The sequence below is a fragment of the Carcharodon carcharias genome, chromosome 4 (assembly GCF_017639515.1).
Source record: "Carcharodon carcharias isolate sCarCar2 chromosome 4, sCarCar2.pri, whole genome shotgun sequence".
In the NCBI taxonomy this organism is placed as follows: Eukaryota; Metazoa; Chordata; class Chondrichthyes; order Lamniformes; family Lamnidae; genus Carcharodon; species Carcharodon carcharias.
Genome location: NC_054470.1, coordinates 31,189,142 through 31,211,926, shown reverse-complemented (window position 1 = coordinate 31,211,926; position 22,785 = coordinate 31,189,142). Strand labels below are relative to the sequence as shown.

General features: G+C 42.3%; 1 protein-coding gene across 1 annotated transcript in view; it reads left to right on the top strand.

Annotated features, from left to right (window-relative positions):
- Positions 1-22,785, top strand: part of frmd3 (FERM domain containing 3) — a 320,905-nt gene that overhangs the window by 276,631 nt on the left and 21,489 nt on the right. The window contains exon 13 of the mRNA XM_041185271.1: positions 989-1,110. Within this exon, the coding sequence (XP_041041205.1) occupies positions 989-1,110 (122 nt within the window). The remainder of the gene's footprint in view (positions 1-988; positions 1,111-22,785) is intronic.

Sequence of the window (22,785 nt, the reverse complement as noted above, 5' to 3'; positions counted from 1 at the left end):
TGGATCTCACAACCTAGCTAATATTGTTCACACTGGGCTTTCACAAATACTTGTGTGCCAGCAGTGATCACTGACTTACAATCAGGAGCAGAAACTCTGGCTGAATTATTGCCTTTACCTAACCTAGTGGCAGTTGAAGTTCCTAAACTGCAATCGTAATAGAGATGGGCTGTCTCTTCCTAGACAAGGGATTCAATCTGTATCAGCCTGGATCATGTGGTTAAATATTAGGTGAGGCATTTACCCACTAGCTATGAGAAGAGATGAAAAACAGGCCATACATTTGAATAGAGACTGTTTTAATTTGTACTTGGTTCTGTCCTTTGTGTAATGTGTTCATTTTGTTCTCTCACCAATTGTCTTCTGTTCTCCTACCCTGGGGCCAGAGCCTGCATTCTGTCCAAATGGCCATTATTCACATGTTAGTCTTGTTAATGAGTGTTGGAAGGCTATTCAATCAGAGCACAATATTGATAAAACGGAAATAAAAACTAAAAGTGCTGGAAAAACTCAGTAGGTCTGGCAGTATCTGTGAAGAGAGAAACAGAGTTAATGTTTCAAGTCCAATATGACTCTTCTTTGGAACTCCCATAAAAGGTGTTTTTATTTCAGATCCCCAACATCTGCATTTACAAAACTGATCCTGCTCTCAGCCAACACGCAGGAAAGCACACTTCCAGTTGGTGCCTTTGAACCCTGGCCAAGTGATGTTCTCTGTCGTCCGTAGTTTCAGATTAAACATTTTGAAAAACCAAAAATAGAATATGCTGTAGTTACTGTAAATACAAATTGAAGTATGTAGATAAATCAACACATTTAAAGATTGATTTAAAAACAAAATTTGACATTGAGCCACATAAGACAGTTTGTTTATAACAGTGGGCCCAGCTAGGAAGTTTTCACTATCACTTTGAGTAAATCACCCGATTTTAGTATCCTATTTTTTGCCGAGTAGTGTTTTGGTTGACTTTGCCATCAACTATTTCAGGTCCACACTTGCTCAGAGCTGGAGTTACCATTCTTTATCCAAGCAGTTGATAACGAGCGCCGAGACAACACAATCATGCCTTCCGTCCCCTGATGAATCTGAGGAACAATCCGCCATGGATGGTGAGAAATCATATCTACTCTCAACTTGATCAGCTTCTTCAATCCAAGAGCTGCTAGATAACCTCTGTGGATTAAAAATGAGCTAATAATCAGATCCTTAATCATCTGAAAACTCTATTCTTGCTTGATTAATACGTGGATAAGCAGTGTTCAGATTGGCAACACCACGTGATCATATTTGATTGAGAATAATCAAATCAGATTAAGGTTACCTTTATGAGGCACTATCACAGGGCACAACCTTCACCAATCACACCCTTTAGTAAGGCAACAACAATGGAAAGTTGTCAGATCATTAAAAATTATAATCAAGCAGAAAAGAAAGGAATATAACACATACTATGCGAATTTGTGATAAATATGAATAATCTTATCCTCAGGTTAATCCACCTGTAGTCAATTCTCCTTTATTACTTGAGCTGGTACAGTCACATTTCTCAAGCCAAATAAGTTTATTTGTTTCAAGTCAGAATGAAGTTCCCTTGGGTTGAAATTCATGAGTGCTATTTGCAGCACTGAGACTAAAGCATTGTGTAAAATTGCTACAGCAGTTTTCAGGGGAGATGGACAATACCTGAGAAGTTCCCTTAATCTTTTAAAGGGCAGAGCATTGAACAAGAAATTATTGGAGCTTGTAACAAAGGCAATGTAATATTTGTGGGGGAGTTTAATCCTCATATAAACAGGGACAATTAAAGAGTGGCCTAGAAAATGAGATTGTAAAATGTTTTTGTGATAGTTTTTTGAAGTAATACATTGTGGAACCATTAGGGATAAAGCTATGTTAGGTCCATTATTATGTAATGAAGCAGGGTTAATTAATAATGTCCTAGTAAAAGATCCTCTTGCAAATAGTGATGATAATACCATTGAATTCCATGTTAAGTTTGAAAGTGACGTGCTCCAATCACAATCAAAAATCTTAAACTTAAATAAAGCCAATGACGTAGGTATGAGGGGAGAACTGGCAAAGGCTAATTGGTTAAAATGAATAAAAGGTATGGCAGTAAATGAACAGTACAAGACATTCAAAGAAACAATTCAAAATGTTCAACGAAAATACCTTCCTTTGAAAAACAAAAGCTAAGCAAGGAAGACCCATGTGTGGTTAATGATAGTATTTGATTGAAAGTAGATGCTTACAATCTTGTGAAAAGTAGTAGCGAGTTTGAGGATTGGAAATGTTTTAGAAATCAGCAAAGGGCTACCAAAAAATTGTTAAAAAGGGAAAAAATAGAAGGAGAATTAACTAGCCAGAAATATAAAAACTGATTGTAAGTACTTTTACAAGTATATACGTGATTAGGAAGGCATGTATAGGAATGGACTGTTGTTGTTTATTGCAAGGGGAATGGAATATAAAAGTAAGGATGTTTTGCTACAGTTATTAAGGGGGGTTGGTGAGACCACATCTGGATTACTGTGCACAGTTTTTGTTTCCTTATTTAGGAAAGAAGCAATTCAGAGAAGGTTCACTCGACTGATACCTGGGATAGGGAGGTTATCTTAGGAGGAAAGGCTGAACCTCTGTCCATTGGAGGTTAGAAGAATGAGAGGTGATCTTATTAAGACATATAAGATTCTGAGGGGACTTGACAAGGTGGATGCTAAAAGGATGTTTCCCTTTGTGGGATGGACTCGAACTGGGGACACAGTTAAGACTGTGTCCCATTTAAGACTGAGATGAGGAGAATTTTTTTCTCTCAGGGGGTCGTGAGTCTGTGGAATGCTCTTCCCCAGAGAGTGATGGAAGCAGGGTGATGGAATATTTTTGAGGCAGAGGTAGATAGATTCTTCACTAACAAGGGAGGCTATCGGGGATAGGTGGGAATGTGGAGTTGAGGCTGCAATCAGATCAGCCATGATCTTAATGAATGGTGAAGCAAGCTCGAGTGGCCAACTGACCTACTCCTGCCCCTGCTCCTGATTCGTATGTTTGTAAACGGAAAACAATAGCTAAAGTAAACATTAGTCTCTTGGAAGCAAAGCAGGAGAAGTTATCATGGGGAATGAGGAAATGGCACAGACAATGAACAATATTTTGCGTCTGTCTTCACAGTCTAAGACACAAGTTTCATACCAGAAATTGACAGTAACTTAGGGGCTAAAAAGAGTGAGGAAATTAAGGAAATTAATGTCAGCAGAGAAAAAGTATTAGAGAAACTTAAGGGACTAAAATCTGACAAATCCCCAGGACCTGATGGCCTACACTCTGAGATTCTAAAAGAGATAGCTGCAGAGATAGTGGATGCACTAGTTATGATTTTCCAAAATTCCTTAAATTTGGGAACAGTCCTATCAGTTTGGAAGTTGGCAAATGTTACAGCACTTTTCATGAAAGGAACCAGTGAGAAAACAATGAACTACAGGCAAGTTAGCCGAACATCAGTCATTAGTTAATGCTCGAATCTATTATTGAGCAAGTCTTAACAATACATTTAGAAAAGCATTATATGATTAGAACAAGTTAACATGGTTTTAACTAAAGGGAAATCCTGTTTGACAAATTTATTAGAGTTTTTTGAGAATATAACTAGTAAAGTAGATAAAGGGGAACCAGTAGATGAATTATACTTGGATTTCCAAAAGGCATTTGATAAGGTGCCACACAAAGGGTTAATAGATAAGTACTCATGGAGTTGGGAGTAATGGCATGGATAGAGGATTGGTTAACTGACAGGAAGCAGGGAGTGAGCATAAATGGAGTATTTTCAAATTGGCAGGCAGTAAATAGTGGAATGCCCCAAGGGTCAGTGCTGGGGACTCAGCTATTTACAATATATATTAATGACTTAGATGAAGAGACTGAGAGTAATATATCTAAGTTTGCTGATGATACAAAGCTATATGGGAAGGTAGGCTGTAGGGAGGACACAGAGGCTGCAAAGAAATATAGACAGGTTAAGTGAGTGGACAAGAATATGGCAGATAGAGTATAATTTCGGGATGTGTGAAGTTATTCACTTGGGTTGCAAGAATAAAGAAGCAGAATATATTTTAAAAGGTGAGAAACTTGTAAGATTGATGTTCAAAGAAACTTGGGCGTGCTCATACAAGGAACACAAGGAGTTAGCATGCAATTACAGCAAACAGTTCAGAAGGCAAATGGCACGTTGGCCTTTATTGCAAGGGGATTGAAGTACATGAATAAAGAAGTCCTACTACAATTGTACAGGGTTTTGGTGAGGCCACATCTGGAGTACTGTGTGCAATTTTGTGGCACGTTGGATCCAAATTTAATCCACATTTAAGAAAGGATATACTTGCATTGGAGGCAGGATAGCAAAGGTGCTCTAAATTGATCCCTGGGATGAGGGAGTTGACCTATGATGAAAGGGTGAATAAATTGGCCCTATATTTTCCGGAGTTTCGATGAATGAGAGGCGATCTCATTGAAACATACAAGATTATGAATGGGCTTGATAGGGTGGATAGATTGTTTCCACTGGTTGGGGAATCTAAAACACAGGGGCACAGTCTCTGGATAAGGATCATTTAGGAATGAAAGGAGGAGAAATTATTTCACTCAAAGGGTTGTGAATCTTTGGAATTCTCTATTCTAGGGGGTTGTGGATGCTTCATGATGAATATTTAAGGCTGGGATTGACTCAGATGTTTACAGCACAGAAGGAGTCCATTCAGCCCGTCGTGTCCGTGCCTGTCAACAAAGATCTGAGTACACTAATCCCATTTTCCAGCACTTGGCCCATTGCCCTGGAGTCTGTGGCAATGCATGTGAAATTTAAATACTTCTTAAATGTTATGAGAGTTTCTAATTCAACCACCCTTTCCGGCAGAGAGTTCCAGACTCCCATCATCCTCTGGGTGAAGAAATTTCTCCCCAGTTCCCCTCTTAGCCTTCTACCTCTTAACTTAAATCTATGCCCTCTGGTTATTGACCCCTCCACTAATGGAAAATGTTTCTTCCTATCCACCCAATCTATGTCCCTCATAATCTTATACACCTCTATCAGGTCATCTTTCAAATTTCACTGCTCCAAGCAAAACAACCCCAGCCTATCCAACCTTTCCTCATAGCTCAGACCCTCCAGCCCAGGCAGCATCCTGGTAAATCTCATCTGCATCTTCTCTAGTGCAATCACATCTTTCCTATAATGTGGCGAACAGAACTGCACACAGTACCCCAGTTGTGGCCTAACCAGCATTTTATACAGTTCCAGCATAACCTCCCTGCTCTTGTATTCTACGCCATGACTAATAAAGGCAAGTATCTCATTTGCCTTCTTAACCACCTTCCCTACCTGCCCTTCTACCTTCAGGGATCAATGGATATGCACACCAAGGTCCCTCTGATCTTCAGTACTTTCCAGGGTCCTACCATTCATAGTGTAATCCCTTGCCTTGTTAGCCCTCCCCAAGTGCATTACCTCACACTTTTCCAGCTTGAATTCCATTTGCCAGTGCTCTGCCCACCTGACCAGCCCATTCATATCCCCCTGCAGTTTATGGCTATCCTCCTCACGATTTACCACCCTACCAATTTTCATCCCCAAACTCCTTGATCATACCCCCTACATTTAAGTGCAAATTATTTATGTACACCACAAATAGCAATGGCCCCAGCACCAAGATCTGTGGAACCCCACTAGAAACAAACTTCCAATCACAGAAACATCCCTGTACCATCATCCTCTGCTTCCTGCCTCTCAACCAATTTTGGATCCAACATGCCACTTTGCATGGGCTCTTACTTTCTTGACCAGTCTGCCATGAGGGACCTTATCAGAAGCCTTGCTAAAGTCCATGTTGACCACATCAAATGCATTACCCTCATCAACACTCTTGGTTACCTCCTCAGAAAATTGAATCAAATTTGTCAAACATGACCTTCAGTTAATAAATCCTGACTATCCCTGATTAATCCGTGTTTCGCCAAGTGCAGATATATTCTGTCGTTCAGAATTCTTTCTATTAACTTCCCCACCACCGAGGTTAGACTAACTGGCCTGTAATTTCCTGGTCTATCACTTCCTCCCTTTTTTCATAGTGAGACAACGTTAGCAGTCCTCCAGTCCTCTGGCACCTCACCTGTGGCCGGAGAGAATTTGAAAATTGCTGCCAGGGCCCCTGATATTTCTTCCCTTGCCTCCCTCAACAGCCTGGGATACATGTCATCTGGGCTTGCATATTTAGCCACTTTTAAAGCTGCTAAACCCGCTAGTACCTCCTCTCTCTCTGTGTTAATTTCCTCTAATATTTCACAGTCCTCCACCCTGATGTCTATACCTGCGTCGTCCTTTTCCATTGTGAAGACTGACGCAAAGTATTCATTGAGGACTGTACCACATCTTTTGTGTCCACACACAGATTATCTCGATGGTCCCTAATTGGCCCTACTCTTTCCCTAGTTATTCTCTTGTTCTTTATGTATTTAAAAAACCCCTCTGGGTTTTTTTGGTCTCATAGGGAATCAAGGGATATGGGGAGTGAGGAGGAAAGTAGATTTGAAACCCAAGATCAGTCATGATCGTATTGAATGACAGAACAAGCTCAATGGCCATGTGGCCTACTGCTCCTATTTCTTATGTTCACATACTGAAGGGAGAAGAACTGAGGACAATACCGGCGAATGACCAGGGTGAGAGAGGGTAATGGAGACAAGGGTATCAGAGATGGAGGTGAGGGTGTGATTGAGCATATTGGCAGAGTGGGGGATGGGATGGTAGTGGAGGCCAAAAGCTAGATGGTTGGGAAATTTAAAGTGTATTTGTAAGCAACTTGAGGGAGATATTTTTCAAGGGATGGCAGCAGAAATAAATGGGGTTGGGAGTGGGGTAGAGGGATGCGAGTAGAGAGGAATATACGGAAGAGCTCAGAGGTGGGCTTATCTTTGATTGACAAGATGGCAGTGGAGAGGTCACATGGGATGGCAAGATTGAGGGGATGGCTGTAAGTATGGGTAGGGGAGTTCAAATGGAGGGAGTGATTAAGGGAAGATATGAGGGCAGTGAACTCAGAAGAGATGACATGAAATAGAGGTTAAAATCACTGAGAGAAGTCAGTTTTTACTGTGAATGGGGGTGGTAAACACTGAAGTTATCTCGGTGAGAGACTTAGTGTATTATTTGAGTGGCTATACTTGGGTGGATGGTAGTATATGTGGATTTCAAAGGAGAGGTGAAAGGCAGCAAACAAGGTAAAATGTTCAAACCAGGAGAATGTGCTAGAGGTGCCTGCTGGGGTTCAAGAGAGACAAAAGACAAATAAAATCCTGTGGAAATTGGGTGAGGTTTTCTTGGTGTGGAGATTAGGGACAAGATGCTGCTCAGTGGACATGGAAGATCAGTTTAGCTTGATACTGAAGGATGATGTTGGTGGTTGGGATGGGATGGTTGGATTTGTGAGGGTGGTTGACTTGAAAGACCGATTGTCTGCAGGCTACAGGTAGATTTGAAGCATTTTATGGACAGAAAAATAGTTAACCGCTGGTATGCAATTTAGTCTGTCAGAGTTGTAAAGGCACAACAATGAAAATACAAGTTACATCCAAATTAATCTTATTTCCTTGTTACCTACATATACCAACATGGCTGCTTATTGATGCAAGCTTAGACTGCTGCACAGTGACACTTAGAGGTTGGGGCTTGCAATTGCAAGCTGCCACAACCTTTTCGGAACAGAGGAACATTGGAACAGGAGAAGGCCATCCATCTGTCGAGCCTGCTCTGCCGTTCAATGTGGTCATAGCTGATCGAACACTTCAATGCCTTTTACCCATACTATTCCCATAACCCATTACATTATTGTTAATCAGAAATCTATCAATCTCTGCCTTAAACAAACTCAATGACTGTACAGGATTAAAAGAAAAGGCTTATAAAGTTGCCACATATAGTAGTAAACCAGAGGATTGGAGGTTTTTAGAATACAGCAAAGTAATACCAAGAAACTGGTAAAGAAAGGGAAAATAGAATATAAATGCAATCTAGCAAAAAACATAAAAATGGACTGTAAAAACCCTCTGGGGTAGAGAATTCCAAAGATTCGCAAAAAATTCTCCTCATCTCGGTCCTAAGTAACTTCCCCCTTATTTTGAAATTGTGTCCCCTGGTTCTAGATACCCCAACCAGGGGAAACATCTTATCTGCATCGACCCTGTCTATTCCTTTAAGTATTTTGTTGCTTTCAATGAGATCGCCTCTCATTCTTTGAAACTCTAGAGAATACAGGCCCAGTTTCCCCAATCTTTCTTCAGAAGACAGTCCCACCATCCCCAGAACAAGTCTGGTGAACCTTCTTTGCACTCTGTCTATGGCAATAATATCCTTTCTGAGGTAAGGTGACCAAAACTACACACACTACTCCAGGTGCGGTCTAACCAAGCTTCTATACAATTGAAGCAAGACTTCACTACTCCTGTGCTCAAATCCTCTTGCGATAAAGGCTAACATTCCATTAGCCTTCCTAATTGCCTGCTGCACCTGCATGTTAGCCTTCAGTGACTTATGGACAACGAAACCCAGGTCCCTTTGTACACCTATATTTTCTAATCTCTTACCATTTAGGGAATATTCTGCACATCTGTCCCTTCTACCAAAATGGATAACCTCACATTTTTCCACATTATATTCCATCTGCCATGTTCTTGCCCACTCACTAACTCTGTCCAAATCCTCTCTGTAGCCGCTTTACATCTTCCTCACAACACACATTCCCACCTAGCTTTGTATCATCCATGAACTTGGAAATATTACGTTTGGTCCCTACATCCAAATCATTGATATATATTGTGGACAGCTGGGGCCCAAGTACTGATCCTTGCGGTACCCCACTAGTCACAGCCTGCCAATGCGAGAATGACCCGTTTATTCTTACTTTCTATTTTCTGCCTTAATCCTTAATCCATGCCAGTATATTGCCTCCTATTTTATGTGCTTTTATTTTGCTAATCAACCTCCTATGGGTGACTTTATTAAAAGCCTTCTGAAAAACCAAGTTTACTACGTCCCTCGACTCTCCTTCATCAATTTTGTTAGTAACATCCTCAAAAAACTCCAACAAGTTCGTCAAACATGATTTCTCATTCACAAATCCATGCTGACTATGCCCAATCAGATGATTATCCAAGTATCCAATTATCACACTCTTTATAATAGATTCTAGCATTTTCCCTACTACTGATGTAAGGCTAACAGGTCTGTAATTCTCTGTTTTCTCTCTCCCTCCCTTCTTAAATAGTGGGGTGACATTTGCTACCTTCCAATCTTCAGGAACCATTACAGAATCTATAGAATTTTGGAAAATGATCACCAATGTATCCACTATCTTTATAGCTACCTCTTTCAACACTCTGGGATGCAGAATATCAGGTCTCGGGATTTATCAACTTTCAGTCCCATTAATTTCTCCAATGCAACCTTCTTACTTATACTATTTTCCTTCAACTCCTCATTCTCCCTAGTTCCTTGGATCTCTAAATCTGGGAGATTTCCTGTATCTTCCTCAGTGAAAGCAGACACAGAGTAATCATTTAGCTTCTCTGCCATTTCTCTATTTCCCATTATGAATTCTCCTGACTGCCTGTAATGGATCCAAATTTGTCTTAACCAAACATTTCCTTTTTACATACCTCTAGAAGCTTTTACAGTCCATTTTTATGTTTTTTTGCTAGATTGCATTTATATTCTATTTTCCCTTTCTTTACCAGTTTCTTGGTATTACTTTGCTGTATTCTAAAAACCTCCAATCCTCAGGTTTACTACTATATGTGGCAACTTTATAAGCCTTTTCTTTTAATCCTATACAATCCTTAACTTCCTTTGTCAGCCACGGTTGACTGACCTTTTTGGGTTTTTGCACCTTGAAGGAATGTATAGGTACTGTAAGGTACATGATAGTTCTTTGAAGACTATCCATTGCCTATGTACAGTCATACCTCTTAATGTATTTTCCCAATCCACCTCAATCAATTTGTCCCTCATGTCTTCATAATTTCCTTCATTCAACTTTAACACCCTTGTTTCAGAGTGAACTATCTCACTTTCAAACATAATGGAAAATTCTATCATATTGTGGTCACTCATCCCTAAAGGTTCTTTTACAAGATTATTAGTTAGCCCTTTTTCATTACATAATACTAGATCTAAAATAGACTGTCTTCTACTCGGCTCCTTAACATACTACTCTAGAAAACCATCCCTAACACACTCCAGAAACTTGTCTTCGACAGCATTAGTGTTCAATTGGTTTACTTCTGACTTCTGACCCGTGGTGTGACCCCCTCCCTAAACGTGCTATCAACATAGTCCTCTGCCTCGCAAATACACAACAGTGATTCTAGCCGCTGTTCAAGTTCTGAAACTCGGAGCTCAAGCTTGTGCAGCTGGTGACAATTCCTACAGATGTGTTTGTCAGGGTCACATGGTGCATCCACAACTTCACACATACTGCAGGATGTACACTCCACTTGGCTGAGCTAACCTGCCATCCTGTAACTCTAAAAGCTATTTATTACACTTAGAGTAAGTAGAGTGAGTAGAATAAATTACTAGTAACTTAACTTTACTACGCTTATGCTAACTTTATCTTACTTTGGTTTATTTTATTACTTTATTTCACTTTGACTTGATTTATCTTCACTTCCCTATTGCCAGTATTCCTTATTGAGATCCAAGTAGCTACTTCTTTATAAATGATACGTTTTTCTAGTTTTAAGCTATTTAAACACACATTCCCTAACAGCAACTTCTCACCAGCCATTGAACTTAGTTTTCCTGTGATGTCACTCCTGGATATGTTTTTTCAAACTCAGCCCGCTGCCCGAGTAGAGGTGTCCCTCGCAGGTCTGGCTGTCTCTGCTCCCGGAAGGTGAGTGAAGGCCCCGAGCCTCGCCCTCTATTTATCCGCTGCCCAAGTAGCGGTGTCCCTTGCAGATCTGGCTGTCTCCGCTCCTGGAAGGTGAGTATGAGTTTTGCTGATATGAATTCTCTAAACAAAATTTTACACTTTTTTCAATAGCTAATTTAATAATGAAAATAATGAAAATCTTATTACAGTGCCACCCATAACACGTACTGTTAAATGATGACAACTTAATAGAGGTATTCCCTGTAAACATAGTATCATGATTCATAGTATGCTGGTGAGGTGGAGCGGGTAGTGGTGTTTGCAAAGGGGTTGTGATGGGAAGCTTTCAATGATGCAAGCACTCTTCTTAAGTGAAGCATGCCTGGATAAGGCCATTGTGGGATTCTCTGGCAGGCGAGTCTGAGGTTATAGACATCAATGGCACATCAGGATGCTCTTCCTCCTCCTGCTGTGAGGATTTTGGCTTTCTTCACCTTCCTGCGTCAGCTCCAGACCTTTCTGCAGTGCCATGTTGTGCTGGACACTGCAGGCCACTCCAATCCTGGACATCCTTCGGAGGCACTCCTGTTCAGAGAGGTCAAGGAAGCTGTCCCTTGGCCTATAAACCCTACACTTAGGTTATCACCTCCTTCGATGTGTCCAATCCTCTGTTCCATCCAGCTGCATGTGGCTGGGGAGAAGGCAGCTTCTGCCACTGTGGCTGCTGAGCTGGAGCACTCTGCACCTGCTTCCCAGAGGTCCAACCAGCTGCAAAATATGTAGATCCCAGGTCACAGGGAAGTCTCATGGCTAATAAATGAGATTGTCCTCAGCAGAATCCAAGACACTTGACTTAAGTTACACAATGTTGCTGTCCCCAGCAATAATCAACGATTTTAGGCTGAAAGACCTGCTCCTGCCAGCGCAAGCCTCTCACTGTGGCTGATCACTGACTTGCTGGTTTCACCCTTTATACCGCTCATATCATAGAGTAAAACTGACCTGATAAGTTCCTGCTCTGCACCCGCCTTCTTCAACTGGAAAGTTGCTGACACAGCATGTGACCTGTGCATTTGGGAATGAAGGATTCCATGGTTAAAAAGGCTCTTCGTTGTCTTTTAAAATCAGTTGTTTTCCTGCTAGACTACCAGGGATTCCCCAGTACATTCTCAAACCACTCCAGGAAAAGCCGCAAGGCTGTGGGATCACTTTCTCACCTCATACACTCTGGAACCCACCTCAAACTGGCTGGGAAAATTCTGTTCTAAAGTCCTTGGATAATGTGGCCAAGGAACAGCATGTAAATGAGAAGGGAGTGGGTCCAAGGGCAGATTCTTAGGGCACTCCAGAGGTAACCTTCCCTGTGAGGGACGTAAACCCTCTGGCTACAATTGTACGGATAATAATGGAAGCAAGTAAATTCCACTTTTCTTTACTACTGAAAATAGCCTAACTACCCTAACCTCTCTTCAAACCTAAAACTTCCCATCTCATTTGTACTCTCTTAGTAACTTTGACATCCTTTCAAACAGTAATACCCAAAATCCAGACACAATATTCTAACTGCAACCTAACAAATAATTTATTTAGGTTTAATAATGACCTCACTGCGGCGACAGTGAGTTCAGCGGCAAACACCCACATGAGGATCCTGTACCAGCTCATCCCTCACTCAACGCTACTGAGAGTGCATTGTCCTGTTCTTTTGTTCAGCTGCCATGCACTAATTATCTCTACTTTCTTTCAAAGGCACCTCTGCCAAGCGCCCAAAGCCCTCAACCAGTCAAGCCCTTAGCTTCAAACCAGAGGACACCTCAGATGAGGAACCTGAAAACAGCACCTTTGAAGACCCGTCACAGCGCTCACCCACGCTCTCCACCAGCACAGAGAAACACACCTTGGTGGGACCTGGTTCTAGAGCAGCCTCTGGGTCACAATCTGGTGAGCACAGCACACAATCTGCTCCACAGCAGGTAGAGGCAGGGACATCCAAGGTCCCTGGCACTTAGAGGACTCCTGGAGGCTATGATCCTGCTGAGTCCCAGTCTGATGATGAGCCTCAGGATTCGGTCCTAAATCAGTTGCAGTAGCTGTAGCGACAATCACAGGAACATCAGGAAGGGATGTCAGTTGCAATCCTCAGATTGCAATATATAAAGGAGGAGTCTGTTTGCATTCAGTCTGAGGTCATAGCTCTGGCATGCCAGTAGACCAAGGTCAACACTGGCAGGATGGCAGCTACCATGGAGGCCTTGGTGCAGGACATCGGTTCTGCACAGCTGCAGGAGGTGCACTCCATCGCTATAGCCCTTGTTGGCTTCCATCATGTCAATGCAAGATGGTTGCAGGACACCTCAATCTCACTCCAGCTGCCCCTTATCCTCCAGGAGTAAGCCTGGGGCCATCAGGCACCCATAGGAAGGGGACCAGCAGCTGGATTCCCCGGGGCCATCCACCTAAGTGACTCTGGGACTCCTCGGCCCCTCTTCTTGTGACCCCATGACCTCCAGCTCCACAGCCGAGGAGGGTGAACCTGCCCCACAGCAGGACACCCAAAGCGGGTTGGGGCCCTCCAGAGGACACCCACCAAGGTCATCACATACAACAGGGCATGGCAGTCACTGGCTGCCACCACCTGTGCTGTGGATGTTGGGCAAGCACCAAGATGTAGCAGTAGGATTAGGAAATATAACAGTGGCATGGGTGTTCGTACCATGTATATAATGTACAAAAATGTAAATAGAATCACATCCATTTCACATCTCATATATCTCATCTTCCATATCACCATGGCGTGTGCCCCTTTTGCAAATCATTCTTGACATCAGTGATACCTCAACCTTAATGTTAAGTGTGCTTGCAGGGTCATCTCATGTTTATTCTTGGCTGTGTAAGATTGAGGCAGAAGTGTTCTCCTATCTTGTCTGCATTCTTGAAAGGCGAAGGCGCAATGTACAGAGAGAGATGTGTTCATGCACGGTGAAGGGTCATATATTGTGCAACTCCATATTCTGTCTGTCTCTCAGCAACGTTTTCCTGCAATGAACGGATACTCGGAGCTCATGTGTGCTGCTGTCAGCCAGCCACATTTTCAACTCTCAGAGTGTACATCTTCTAAGCTCACCAATAGGTGGGGGCACCTTGTCACCTCAAGGTGATGAAGCTCAGCCCCTCTGAGCCACATTATTGCCCTGCCTCTGAATGTCCAACCTTGTGCGACTCTCCCCCTTAGTTGTGTGTCTTGCAGGGACAAGGCTGTCATCACAAACTAGAGATGCAGCATTGTGCATTCCCTCACCTGAGCAGTCACCAAGGTCACTGATGCTAATTCCAAGTGGTTATTTCTGGCGATCAATAGAGGCTTTGAGCAGGCTCTGGAAGAGCACATGGTTGCTTCAGGCAATGTGGAAGGGAGCAATGGGATAGCAGTGAGGATGTACTGAAGCTGAAATGTGCTCTTTATTTGCAATGAAACGTGCCCTTGAGGGCTTCATGGTGTGTGCATTTTGGACTTGGCAAGGGCCAGGGCTGGCCATGAGGGCACAATGTGTTTGTTAATATTGCACTGCACCATTGCTGCAGGTTGGAAGATGGTAGTGCAAAACTTTCACTGCTGACCAGCTTTGACTCTCCCTGTGTGAGTATGGAAACCCCTCCAATCATCTTGGAGGTGTTTCATGTTCAGGTTTCCCTCCCTCACAAATCTCCCCATCCAACCCCTGTATTCCTTGATCCCATCGTCCATTTGTTAGCTCTCTGGACATTTTGAAGTGGCCGTGCCTATGCCTCGTGTGGATCTCACCCATCCCCCATCTTGAGGCCACTTATACTGTTCAACATATCTTTCCCACCTCCCCATCCTCCCCCCAGTCAAGTGTCTGAGTGCAACCCTACCCATTCATAGCCCCCAGTATAGGCCTAGCCCTGCAGCCCCGTCTCCTGTCTGAGGCCACTTGCCCTCTTCCCTAGTACAGGCCTAATCCTGCAGCCCATTAAAAACTATCCCTGCCTTACCGCTGGTCTGATAGGTAGAGACTTGCCTGTGACACCCCCTGAAAGTTATGTGGTGCAAAGCCTGGCACTGATTGCTCCGAGCGCTGCACGATGCAAGGTGGGTGAACCAACCTCAAAGTAAGGAGCGAAATGCAGGCTGCCAGCTGCACGTGGTTTATATCCTGTTGTGAAACACATCATTCTAATTGCATGCCAGTGTGCCCGGATGATTCAGAGTGAAGAGATGATGCCCGCACACAGGGCTTATAGTGACATGCAAATGCATTAAAATGATGTTCCCAACATACTGTGGCGGGTAACGCGGTCTGCCATTGACAGGTGGAGTGGGCGATTACAAACTGGTTTCGTGACGATGTTAAACAGATTTTTGGCCTCCTTGGTATTTTATGCTCCTGCCTGCCATGATGCCTGCCGCAAATGTGAGAGGAAAATCCTGGCCCTTGTAGCTAAAATCCCTTATCCTTGGAACCATTCGAGTAAATTGCCTCTGTACACCCTCAAGGACCCTCACGTCCTTCTAAAAATGTGGAGACCAGAAGTGGGTGCAATGCTCAGGTCGTGGCCTAACCAGAGCTTGAGAAAGCTCAGCATAAGTTCCTTGCTTTTGTACTCAATACCTCTATTCATGAATCTCAAGATCCCATATGCTTTGCTTATTACTCTCTCAATATTTCTGTCACCCACAAAGATCAATGCACGAGAACCTCAAGGTCCCTCTTTCCCTGCACACTCTTTAGAGCTGTGCCATTAAATCTATATTGCCTCTCTCTATCATTTTGAACAAACTGCAGTACCTCACACTTCTCTGTATTAAATTCCATCTGCTTCTTGCCTGCCCATTCTGCTAGCCTTTCTATGACTACTGCAGTCATTAGATATCATCCTCAATGTTTGCCACTCTCCAAGTTTCGTATCGTCTGTAAATTTTGATATCTTACTCTATATTCCAACATCCAAGTCATTTATATATAACAAAAAGAGCAGTGGTCCTAGCATTGAACCTTGGGTAACACCACGTCCACCATCTTCCAGATTTTAAAAGCAACCATTTACCACAAATCATTGTTTTCTGTCTTTAAGCTAAATTTTTATCCAAGCTGATACTGACCTTCCTATTCCGTGAGCCACAATTTTGTTAACCAGCCTTTTATGTGCTATTTTTGTCAAGCACTTTCTGAAAACCCATATGGACAACATCCATTGCATTTCCTTCATCAACCTTCTCTTCTACTTCATCAAAAAAATTTTGGATTTGTCAAGAACAATCTGCCTTTCACGGATCTGTGCTGGCTCTCCTTAATTAACTCAAACCTCTCCAAATGTCTTTGTTTATTTTCCCTGATTATTGTTTCTAAAACTTTACCCACTGTTGATATTAAACTGACCAGCTTGAAGTTAGCAGGAATTACACCCTTTCTTGAATAAGGGTGTTACATTTGCTATTGTCCAACCTTCCAGGTATCTTCCCCTTATCGAGAGAAGATTAAAATTTCATGGAAAGACCTTCTGCTTTCTCCACCATACTTCCCCTATCAACTTGGAATGGAATCTGGTCTTATCCACTCTTAGCGTCGCCAGCCTTTTCAGTACATCCTGCCTGTCAATTTTCACCCCATCCATTACTTTCACCTTCTCTGTTTCTTGCAATATTTTGCCAGATTCACCTTCCTTAGTAAACACCAATACAAAGTGCTCATTGGGCAGAATTTTCCATTCATTGGGTGGGCGCACGCCCAATCCGAACTAATGTGAAATAACGCGCAGCTGCATTCGGGCGAACATCCTGACATCATCGTGCACTCGAACTATTTCGGTCTGCAGGCGCGTGCAGGAGTTGGCAGTGTGCCCGCCAACAGTTAAAAGGCCTATTAAAGCCATTAACAATCTAATTGAATTAAATTTTTCGCTGCCTGTCCAACCTTGCGATTGGTGGCAGGTGAAAAGGCCAAGCGGCCTTTGCATTTTTACGAAACGCCCACCAGCATGAAATCATAGTCTTGCTCCAATCGCGGGTGGTGGTCGGCTTCCCGACCACTCCTGCCCATCCCTGCTAAGCCCGCCCAACAAGGGCAAAATTCTGCCCATTAAGTATTCTAGCTTTGCCCTCTGCCTATAAGCATGTATCACCCTCTCTTTCCCTAATAGGACCCATCTCACCTCTTACTCCCCACTTACTATTTACTTACCGGTAGAAGATTTTTGAGTTCTCTTTTATGTTAACTATCATTCTGTTCTTATATTTTTTCCTTGCCAGTCTTATTTGGCTCATGACCTCCTCTCTCAACTTATTCTATTTGGCCTGGTTCCTGCATGAAGAATTCACCTGACATGCATTTACACCCTCTTTTCTTTATTTCAACATATTCGTATCTCTCTTGTCATTCAAGGAGTCCTGGTTTTGGTTCCCTTAGCATTTGCCTTTGTTGGAATATGCCTAGTTGTACTTGAAACACCTCATCCTTAAAACCCATTGTTCCATTGCTGTTTTTCCTGTCAGTCTTCAGTTCCATTTCACCCTGGCTATATCCCCGCTCGTCCCATTGAAGTTAGCCCTATTCCAATTTAGCAGTTCTACTTTAGTTTGTTGCTTGCGTTAATCTAACACTTATGATGATCACTCTTACCCAAATGCCTCCCCATGGACAATTGGTCCACTTGGCCCACCTCATTCCCCAGCACCAGATCCAGCTATGTCTCCTTCCTAGTTGTATCGAGAGGATGTTCTCCTGAACACTTTTCAAAAATTTGTCCCCCTCCTTTCCCTTTACTCTAACATTATCCTAATTAAATTTGGATGATTAAAGTCCCCCAATATCACCACTCTTGCACATCTCAGTGATTTCTCTGAAGATTTGCTCCTTTATCTCTCTCTCATTATTTGGAGGGCTATAGAATACCTCCTGTAGCATGATATACCTTTCTTGCTTCTCAGATCTAATCAAATAGATTCTGTCTTAGCCCCTCAAGGACATCCTCTCTTTCCAACACTACAATGTCTTCCCTAAGCAGTGCTGCTACCCTACCTTTCTTTATGCCTTCTCTATCTTTTCTGAACACTTTATATACTTGAACATTAAGTACCCAGTCCTAACCATTTTTAAGCCACATTTGCTTATTGCAGCTGCATCCTATTCTCAGATGGGTACTTGTGCTTGTAGCTCACTAACCTTATTCACCACACTTTGTGCATTTAACCTGTCTTTATATTCCTCATAGTTCTTCTATCTAACTTGGCACTACTTCCTTCTCTAGTACAATACAACACTCACTTTTTTCACCTTATTCCTCTTTTCTACTTCTTTAAAATGGTACCCATCCTCCTGCCAATATAATTTAAACCCTCCCTAAGCACACTAATGAACCTCCATGTGAGGACATTGGTCCCAGTCCTGTTTAGGTGCATCCCATCCTTTTTGAATAGGTGCTGCTGCTTCAGAACTGCTTCCAATGCCCAAGAATCTGATGCCCTCCCCCCTGAATCATGCCTAAAGCCATGCATTGATCCTTCCTATTTCTAACTCTCACTAGTGTGGGGGCAATCCGGAGATGACTACCTTTTGAAGTCCTTCTTTTTAACTTGCTCTATAGCTCCTGAAAATCTGACCATAGGACCTGACTCAATTCCTGCCCTCTGTATGTAATTGGTATTGATGTGTACTAAAACTTTCATCGCTCTCTCCCTTTCCCCTGCAGAATATTCTGCACCCTCTCCATAATGTCCTTTCACCCGGCACTAGGGAGGTAATACACAATGCGGAACTCACAACGGTCACAGAAACACCTGTCTGTCTCTTTACTGATGGAATCTCCTATAACGACTGCATTTCTACTCTTTGCTGTTCCCTCATGTACTTTGCCTATTTGCACCATAGCTATTTGACTGCACTCCTTCAAGATGTCATCAATCCCAGCAGTCTCAAATACTGAGTACAGCTTTGAGAGTGACACACAGCCTGAAGACATCTTCCTGTCTTTTCATACTCTTCCAGATGGCCACACATCTACTATCCTGAATTATCATAGCCTGTAGATTGACCACCTTCTGGAATATACAATCCAGGAAACTCTAACCCTCTCTGAAGCTCAGCAGTGACTTCACCATCCTGGGGTTACAATTGACCAGAAACTCAACTGGACGAGCCATATAAATACTTTGGCTACAAGAGCAGGTCAGAGGCTAGGAATCCCTTGGTGAGTAACTCATCTCCTGACTCCCTGAAGCCTGTCCACCATCTTAAAGGCACAAGTCAGGAGTGTGATGGAATAATCTCCAGTTGCCTGGATGAGTGCAGCTCCAACAACACTCAAGAAGCTTGACATTGTCCAGGACAAAACAGCCTGCTTAATTGGCACCCCTTCCACAAACATTCACTCTCTCCACCGCTGACAAACAGTGGCAGCAGTGTGTACCATCTACAAGATGCATTGCAGGATTTCACAAAGACTCCTTAGGCAGCACCTTCCAAACCCACTATTACTACCATCTAGTAAGGGCAAGGGCAGCAGATACATAGGAACACCATCACCTGGAAGTTCCCTTCCAAGTCATTCACCATCTCACTTGGAAATATATCGCCGTTCCTTCACTGTCACTGGGTCAAAATCCTGGAACTCCCTCCCTAACAGCACTGTGGATGTACCTACACCACATGGACTGCAGCGGTTCAAGAAGGCAACCCACCACCACCTTCTCAAGGGCAATTAGGGATGGGCAGTAAATGCTGGGTAATCCAGCGATGCCCACATCCTATAAATGAATTAAAAATAGCTGCCTCTCAAGCTCAGAAATCCTGAGTTTGAGCTCTAGAAGCTGGACACTTGCTATGCACGTGGTCACTCAAGACATATGACGTGACATGAGTTCCCACATGGCACAGGAATTGCAAGCATCAGGCCTCAGCTGCCTATCCATGATCTAAAAAATCCATATTCACTCTTTTACAATCTAGTTAGTACTTTGTTTAAACTATTCATTTTAATTAATGCCTTTCAACTTGCTCTGTGCTAATACTTATTATTAATTCACTTGCTTCACTCTGCTGCTCTGTCCCCAAACTCCTTTAGCTACATGTTCCTCACCTCAGGGCTATTCTAAAAACCAATCACCTAGCTGCTGTTCCATGGCATCACTCCTTGATGTTCTTTTGTTGCTTTCATTTTCACAGTGCTCTCTTGGACTCCTGCTGACTTCCACAGGCTCTCTCTCTCTCTCTCTCTTTCTATATCCCCTACTGATGCTTTGCCACCATGTTTCCCTGTTGGTCTTCGGCACTATCTTCCCTCAGACTCGCGCTTTCTGTCTCCCCATTGACTCTCTGCCGCTGTTGGTCTCTGACACTGTTTCCCTCGGGCTCTATTGAGATGATGTCGCTATTTATAAAACTGCAACAATTTTTAGCTGTTGCTTACCCACTTTAAAAGAGTTGCTTATTGAAACACTGTCGCACAATTATAGTATTTCATTTATATTTTCATGAACTGTATTTGTCCTCTCCTTATTCTCCCCCAAAATTAATTGCCAATATTCCCTCTCCACCTGTAGATGTCCTATCTGTTTATTCTATTTCCTCTTTATGTATTCTTTACTTCCCAATACCATACTTTGTGAAAATTCAATTAGTATCTCTGCTATTCCTTTATTCTCCATGGGAAGATTTATTTTATAATTTCTCATTGATCCTATACCCATTCTTTATTTTGTTTTTATTTGTTTATAATATCCTTCACTAATTTCCTTCATATCACTTGGCAATATTTTTCATACTTGCTGTAGATTTTTGGTTATTACGCTAGATATTTTCTCAGATTCAGTATCACACATTTCAACATCCACCTGCTGAATCTTTTAATCTGTTGGTGTCTTCCTAAAGTCGCATACAGTTAACTACACTGTCATATGTCAATTGCAAATTTTGATATGAACCAAAGTCCAGATTGTGTATATATAGTTCTAACATTGATCCTTCAGGAAACTGCAATTCATCACTCTTCTAGTCTGAAAAGCATCCATTAATCATTCTGTTTCTGCCCTTTTGCAGAATCTGTCACAGTGCTTTAAGTACCTTGAGCTTTCATTTTATCAAGCAGGTATCGATGTGGCATCTCATCAAGTATCTTTTTAAAATCGATACATACAACACCCACTCCATTCTGTTATTTCCTCAAAGAATTCTGTCAGATGAAACTTGTCCTTTATAAATCCATATTGATTGTCCTGAACAGAGACATTAAAATTTTGCAGTCCCTAAAGTCAACTTTCACATCTTAGGATGTTTGAACAGTTCAGGTGAAGTCCCTGCCATTGATTCTCCGACTTTTCTCAGCACCCCAAAATACAATCTGGGTCTGGTGTCTTTACTACTTCAAAGTACATAATTTTCAACGTCTCCACCTGTAGTTGTCCTATCAATTTACTCCTTTTCCTCTTTGTCTATTCTTTACTTCCCACTTCCATAATTTTCCATGAAAATTCACTTAGCATTTCTGCTATTCCCTTATCCTCCATGGGACCATTTCTTTTGTCATCCCTCATTGGCCCTATACCCATTCTTTAATAATTCTTTTGTTTGTATGTTTATAATATCATTTACTATTTTCCTTTATATTACCTGACATTCTTTTTCATTCTCACTGTGAAGACTTTTGGTTATTATGCTAGATATTCTCTCCAATACAGTGTCACACAACATCCTGTGTGGTACCTCAACAAATGCCTTTTGAAAATCCATGCATACATACAACACCCACTTCATCTCCTTAATCAACACACTTCATTATTTCCTCAAAGAACTCAATTAGATTTGCCAGATGCAATTTGTCCATTACAGATCCATGTTGACTGTTCTAAGTGGATTTCATGGTCCTAATCATCCAGAGCGCACCTTTTACTTTGACCCAATATACAGTGAAATAATAGCATGACTCAGGGATCGTAACAAAGGTCGCTTTCTACAGATACCAGCTAGTGGATTATTTTATGTGTCATTATGTCCACCCTCCTGTCTTTACTAAAAGCTGACTGAACAGCACCCTGTTAAGACAATGCACAATTTCACACAACCAGCTAGCTTATTTTACATAAAGTATATTGGTAGGCAGTACACAGTTTGAATAACAAATACAGTCAATTTGCTGTAGTTCCTGATTATGAAAAAATAACAGAGATACCACCATGTTCTCTCTCCAGATATAGGTCCACGTTTTAGTTAAGCTGTACAAAAACTAATTGATCTAGACTTTCTGGTATAGCAATTCATTGGCTTCACATGTGTTTCACAGGTGTAAAATGGGTACATTTTTGTCTGAACAGTATGGTCATGTAAACCTGCTGCACTGGAAGTGAGTGCCCACCATAATGGTGTTGGCTTCAGTACATGGGTGTCCAGGGCCCACATCTGAAAGAGGATTAAGAACTTTTACATAGACAAATAGGGAACTTAAAACCCATTTTAGGACGACTTGGCAAAATTGTGCTGCCACTAATGCAGCAGACACTGTAGAAAACTCTGGCCGGAGGTAGCTCTCTAATTCCAAGTGTTCACTATTATGAGTGGCATATACCATGCGCTATCAAACTTGGGGAAAATTGGGCTCAGTAACACCCATTTTTGGGCACCAAGTGTCCCATAAGTTTCCAAAATGGTGGTCATGAAGTGTGTACATGTACCTAACATCTGTCAGAGGCATCTCGATCAGGCAGATCATGACTGATTTGCTGCCAGTGTTGTCATTTTGAAGTTCTTTACTCCAGGCTAAGCTGCCTCTTAACTTCCCACAGCTGAACAAGGTTTCAGTGGTATGAAGGACCTCCCCCACCCACTCCCATTCAGCATTATTCAAAGGGATCATCAACTA